Source organism: Lactuca saligna, chromosome 3 (genome assembly GCF_052625555.1).
Source record: "Lactuca saligna cultivar CGN05327 chromosome 3, ASM5262555v1, whole genome shotgun sequence".
Taxonomy (NCBI): domain Eukaryota; kingdom Viridiplantae; phylum Streptophyta; class Magnoliopsida; order Asterales; family Asteraceae; genus Lactuca; species Lactuca saligna.
In genome coordinates this window covers 62,952,863-62,959,489 of record NC_136419.1, presented here as the reverse complement: position 1 = coordinate 62,959,489, position 6,627 = coordinate 62,952,863, and the positions used below count along the sequence as shown (strand labels likewise).

The following is a 6,627-nucleotide window of genomic DNA, read 5'->3' as shown; positions in this document are numbered from 1 at the left end:
TAAGAGGTATAAGATACAAAGGTTTTTGTACAACTCAATTATGCATAACAAAATCATTAATACTTGCCAAAATTTTGAACACTTGAATTAAGAAAAGTTATTAAAAAATTAATTTGGAACAAATTGACAATTTTAAAATATTAAATTTATCAATATAAATTAATTTATAGTTTTTAAACTAAATATCGATAACAATTAATTTATATCTAATCTATAAATAGACAAAATAAATATAAGTTCTAAACGTAGTAACTAATAATAAAATTTAATAATTATTTTATCGTAAGAAACTATTAATCAAAAAAGCTATTTATCTGTATTGTTTTGCGCAGGCACACATCTAGTTTAAACTATATGGAATAGCGTATTTAGATGTTCATGCACACAAAGCACGAATAATAGTGGCTTTCGAAATGACTAATCGACTGGAGATCCATATGTGGAAGATGTACCATTTGTCTCGTATTTTGAAGTGGAAGTAGAGGTATTCACTTGAATATTCATATGGCAATCATCAATAGTAGACATCATGGGACGCCTTATACTAAATGAACGTTCACTTAAAAGTATAACCACATCAGACATTGTTGGTCTCAATGAAGCCGTTGAATGTGTGCACATCAAGGCTATCTCCACGATTTTCTTTGCATCTTCTATTGCATATTCATTTTGGTCAAGTGTAACATCGATGATATTCAAATGCATTTCATTATCATATAGACTCCTTGCCTATCATAAATGATAAAGAAGAAAGGTTAATACTGATCTAGAATGGCTCAGAAAACCAAGTCCTAGTTTTAAAATAAATTGGTGCACTACAATATTAAATAGGGGGATTTCACCCCCTTTGTGACTCATATTGTAGACCAAGGGTGCGATTTGATCTCAATACAATTAGGTTATTTGCAGAAAGCCCCAACCAACTGGGAAAGCTCAACATGCATGAAAAAACTAATATATTAGTTGCATAACTATCAAAGGAAATCTCAATATACACTAAAGAAGGGAACAAGTTTAGCATATGCTAGTAGCTTAACCCAAGATGCTTACCAGATCAACAAGGCTCATTGTGGCAGATTCATTTTCAAGCATGTCATTGCACCATTTTCCACTGATGATTTCAAGCATAACAACACCAAAGCTGTAAATATCATCTTTCTCAGACAACTGCCCATTATTTTCATATTCTAGTGCATTATAGCCATTAGACCTGGTTAAAAAATCGTAACTATTATTTAGTTTTCAAAATCATTGCAAGAGCAAAATGGGATTGGTAAGAACATTATAGCTAAATCGACCTACAAGGTGCCCGTAACTTTGGTGCTGAGATGTGTCTTATCTTGTGGCAATAGTTTCACTTGCCCAAAATCTGTAATTTTCGGCTGAAATACGTCGTCCAACAAAATGTTGCTTGCTTTTATATTTCTGTGAATGATTTTAACATGGTACTGTTCATGTAGATATGCAAGTCCTCTAGCTGTACCATATATTATGTCGAATCTTTGTCTCCAATTTAAAGTTCCCCTTTTGTCACCTAATGAAAAGAAAAATATTAATTAGCGCAGAATGAAGACCATAATAACTAATTAAGGACGATGGTTTTAACTCACCATAGAGAAATTTATCAAGGCTACCATTTTCCATGTACTCAAGGACAAAATAAAGGTGTCGCCCTTTACGACAATAGCCAAGGAGGCGTATGAGATAGCGGTGATGAACATTACTAATGATTTGCATTTCATTATCCATGTAACCTTTTCCACTTTTAGATGTTATATCTATTTTCTTTATTGCAACAGTATTTGCATCCTTAAGAACACCCTGGTTCATGCCATATGCACAAGCAGCCAAAAATAATAATATTAATAATAACTTGCCCCTCATAATTCTTAATTAATAATGAGCGTTTACAATTGGGATAATGACTTGAAAGGGTAACGAACTTTCGACTTTTGTCACATTTAGTCACTAAACTTTTTTTCGTTATTTATTTGCCATTGAACTATTGAAACTGTTCATATTTTACCCTTATGACCGGCTGTTACCGGTCATAAGGGTAAATTGTGAACAGTTTCAATAGTTTAGTGGCAAATAGATAATGAAAAAAAGTTTAGTGACTAAATGTGAACAAAATTGAAAGTTCATTTCCCTCTAAAAAGTTCAATGACTAAATGTGAACAAACTTCCTATTGTATTATGTTTTAGCAAAATTATTTATTTTTGTTTAATTGTAGCAACATTTGTTGATGAAGAAATCTATGAAATAAAAAAAACAAAATGTAACATCCAGATTTTCGGGTATCATCATTTAAGTATTTTTCTTTTGAGTTAAGAAGAGAGACTCGACGAGTCAACGCCTCAACTCGTCGAGTAAGGTCGCAACTGATGACTCAGATTAATGAATGGACTCGACGAGTCGGTGAGGCGACTCGATGAGTCCGTGTTGTTGGCAGAAACCCTAAATCTTTGGGCTCGAGCCATATTTAAAGGTACTTATGGCCTTCAATTGCGACTACCTTTCCCATAAGTGAGAACCCTAGCGAGCTTGAGTGTGTAGAGTGAGAGGAAGAGCTATCTTGAGCTTTTTGGTGTGATAGATCTGGACCCTTCTAGGTTCAGAGAGCCGAGAATATGAAGCTTTAGTAGAGTAAACCTTGGGGTTCAAAGTTAGGAAGCATTTATGGTATATATAGTTACTTTCATCTTACACATAGATATGAAGTATTTTATATAAATTACGTGCTATGTGTGCATATTATTTGAATACTTGTTGTGTATGCTGGATGAATGATTTTATACACGTTTTAAAAGATTTAAACGGTATATTTATTTTATATCTACAAATATGTTGCGGATGAAACATGGGTAGATGAAATAGTTGGTGTGTGATGAAATAAAATGATGAGAGATAGGTGATGATAGAAAGGTGGTGATAATTAGGTAAATAGATGATGATGAATATCTGATGTAGGATGAAAGGATATACCATAACCTTAACCAGCAATGTGACGATGTAGTCATCTACTAGAGTATAGATGGCGACCACAGACTATTCTAGACAATAAAGTGGAAACACCAGCAGACCCATAACCTGTAGGTGATGAATTACGAGTTCAGACGATGTTGTAACTACGTCTTCATGTGATGATACTCTAACCCCTTACTATGAATTACGAGTTCAGACGATGTTGTAACTACATATTCATGGGATGTTACAAATTTCGTATGTCAAACCAATGGTCATAATTCACATCAGTGAGAATGGTTCATTTTTTTGTAAAACCAAAATCAGATTGGAAATTTTGATTTTTTATTTTGGAAAATGTCAAACCATTGGTTTTTTATTTCGGTTTTGGTTTTTTGGTTTTTTTTAAATATATTTTCAGGGTTTTTGTTTTTGTTTTTTTTTTTATTTCATAGATTTCTTCATCAACAAATGTTGCTACAATTTAACAAAAATAAATAATTTGCTAAAACATAATACAAGAGGAGGTTTGTTCACATTTATTCATTGAACTTTTTAGAGGGAAACGAACTTTTGATTTTGTTCATATTTAGTCACTAAACTTTTTTTCGTTATCTATTTGCCATTGAACTATTGAAACTGTTCACATTTTACCCTTATGACCGGCAATAGATAAGGGTAAAATGTGAACAGTTTTAATAGTTCAATGGCAAATAGATAATGAAAAAAAATTTAGTGACTAAATGTGACAAAAATCGAAAATTCGTTACCCTTTCAAGTCATTATCCCTTTACAATTTGGTGACTACTTGTACAATTCTTTCTAACATTTATTTTGTAATAATGGTATGGAACACTGCAGCAATATTGACCTTGTCCAAGTGACTAGGAGTCTAGGAGTTTCTAAAAATAAGTTAAAGCCTAGAGGTCATGAGTTTAAATTGCACGTACAAGCCACGTGTCATTAGGAAACCCGCGAGTTTTCACTTCGTATGAGATGATATCTTAAGGGTTTCATAAGAATCCGTAGTTAGTAATTGTATATAACTTCCACAAAATTATAAATCGATTAATCATTAATGGCATCAGATAGTTTTTGTATCGCCAGATTCCATTATTTTGACTGTAATTAAAGGGAGTTACGATCATTGGTTTGATAAAGAAATTGATTGAGGAATTATAAAGAAGTTTGCTAATATTTAAGAGTTTAATACTCAGAGTTTCTTTTACACGTAGTGAGTGTTGTATGTGTTAATTTGTTTCAGGTGAAACAGAAATATTACCTTATACAACCTGTCAAACCCGCCTCCAATTTTATTATGGTCGGAAAAGTTATTTGTCGCCATTTTTAAATCTTTATAAGTATAAATAGTCGTCCTTTGCAGCATGTCAGTTTCTCCAGTTGACTTATCTAATAATTTCAGATTGAACATAATCAGTACTTAATTAGATTATGAAATAGCTGGAATGATGTACAATCACAAAGCTCTCAAATTAGCCGAGTGAAACTTAATTAATTAAGGGTATTTCAAGAGGTCCACGGAGTTTACCTTTTCTGGAGTTTTTCGATTTTCTCGATCTATGATGCCAAAAGAGGAATCCCAGGATGCACAACAACATGCATACACCACCAACAACTCCCCCAACAAGGAATCTCAGATTTCTTGAATATCCTGTCAACCCCATCATGATCTTTTCATTAGCAATGGCTATACAAACAAGAAAAATAACTTGTGAAACGTTGAGCATATCATGATGATTCAACTCTACTGACTATATTGATAATAAGAAAATATAACCTTCAAAAGATCGAACCTACAAAATATTAGAAGTCATCAAGTCCAATAATAATGAAATTACTTTTAGAAGAGAAAAGCTGTCATACCATTTCGTAAAAGAGGTGTGATATCAGTTGTTTGATTGATTTGGAAAAATGGAGTTTCCGAATACCTCATAAAACATCCATCATCAATTGCCCTTCCTAATGTACTCGGAAGACAGTCATCTAAAAATCGAGATCTGATCTTTAAGCATTCTACACACATACTTTCGCTTATGTTGCGGATACATTGTGCAATAGCATACACTGTTGCATTACTACCAGTAATTTGCCTTGTGGAAGCAGCAAAGAAATTTGATGTTTTTGGGGTTGCGATCCGAAGATCTGAAAGCAACCCAAGTGCTACTTTCTTCAGTTCCTTCGGATATGATGATGTTGTATTGCCACATATTGCAATGCTAGTTTTCACGATTGCGTCATTGTAGAAATTTCTGTTTTCATACCTACATCAACACAAACTCCGAAGGTTAAGTTATCGATCAATATAGGAGGAAACAGACACAGATTTGTACGAATCTTAAACATCTTTAGATACCGAAAGCTGAAATTAACCCAATAACCTGATCTCGCAGTCATCATAAAAAATATGAGCACCATTCCCGAGGCCACATACTTTCATGTAAGAGACAGCGGTGTCAAAACAAGACAGACACGCCGAAGTGGGGAGATATTCCCTGCACAAAGCTAGACCGAAGACAGATTCACCATTAATCACAGCCTTCGAAACTGCGTGATAATTGTTGACTCTGGATAACTGCTTTCGGAGGCTAGAAAGGGTGGTGTTGAGGTTTTTAAGAAAAACTTGACTGTTCATGCCTCTGTAGCTACTACAATACCATCTGATCATTGTGTTATTTCTGTCGATCTTCTGTGATGTCACTGGTCGATCCATTAATACGAGGATCACAAGAACACTTGCTACCCACCACCATGACCGCAGATTTGTGTTCAGTCTCATGGTATCCTACCTCCTAAATTTGTAATTGTTTAGTTTCTGCAGTTTAGTTTGACATTACATGTTTGTATATCAAGAAGACAAGGCGAGGGCTTGCATTCATGATTTTCTATAGTTTAAGTATATAAAGGCAAGTTTTATATATACAGATAATATATAGTTTAGAGAATTTTTTATTTTTGAAACATATTTTAAAGACCAATCAATAATTATTCGAGGTCTATGACTTAACTTGTAAAAACATTTATGGATAAAATATCTTCATGCTATTACCATTATTATAACATATATATGTTATTCTTTGTCAAAGTCTTCAAGACAAAAGAGTGAAATACGTAAATGGCACATGTAACTAGGGGTGAGCGCGGTGCGGTTCGGTGCGGTTATTAGCTAAAACCTCACCACTAACCGCAAATGCGGTTAATCCATTTTGAAAACCGCATAGTGCGGTTATTTTTGCGGTGCGGTTAGGCGGTTATTTTTGCGGTGCGGTTTTGTTTTTTCTGTGTTGCGGTTATTAACCGCATGGATTTGGTGCGGTTATTTTGTGTGGTTGTTAACCACAATTTAGAGCTCAAACGGTTTTAAAAGTTCAAACATATTACTTGTAATAATAAAAAAACCATAAAGTATAAGACAATTAACTTAAATTACAAACAACTAATATCTTAAAAACGTCAAATCAATAGTAATTTACAAAAAATATCTTAAAATTGTCGAATTTCACCATTTTTCAAAGTTAAACATAACAAAACACCAATATTTTGGTCTTCTAGTATTTTATCCATCTTTCATCCATGAAACTTATGTTATTTTTAGTATTTAATATATTAATAAATAATTAAAAAAATTGTATATAACATATGCG

General features: G+C 33.2%; 1 protein-coding gene across 1 annotated transcript; it reads right to left on the bottom strand.

Moving 5' to 3' along the window:
* Nucleotides 1-417: 417 nt before the first annotated feature.
* On the bottom strand, nucleotides 418-5,762 carry LOC145035612 (cysteine-rich receptor-like protein kinase 2). Its single transcript, XM_078984130.1, has 8 exons — nucleotides 5,365-5,762; nucleotides 4,850-5,247; nucleotides 4,515-4,637; nucleotides 4,248-4,375; nucleotides 1,611-1,821; nucleotides 1,303-1,534; nucleotides 1,051-1,210; nucleotides 418-729 (listed from the first exon to the last, which is right to left on the bottom strand). Exons 1-8 carry the CDS (start codon nucleotides 5,760-5,762, stop codon nucleotides 418-420), a joined length of 1,962 nt encoding a protein of 653 aa, XP_078840256.1.
* Between the last annotated feature and the right edge of the window lie 865 nt (nucleotides 5,763-6,627).

Bases quoted from the DNA above. Each gene is read 5' to 3' on its own strand.
- LOC145035612 (XM_078984130.1), bottom strand. From the start codon at position 5,762: ATGAGACTGAACACAAATCTGCGGTCATGGTGGTGGGTAGCAAGTGTT. The intron at 1,535-1,610 runs GTGAGTTAAAAC...TCTTTTCATTAG, and splicing joins CCTTGATAAATTTCTCTATG to GTGACAAAAGGGGAACTTTA. The intron at 730-1,050 runs GTAAGCATCTTG...CATTTATGATAG, and splicing joins CAATGAGCCTTGTTGATCTG to GCAAGGAGTCTATATGATAA.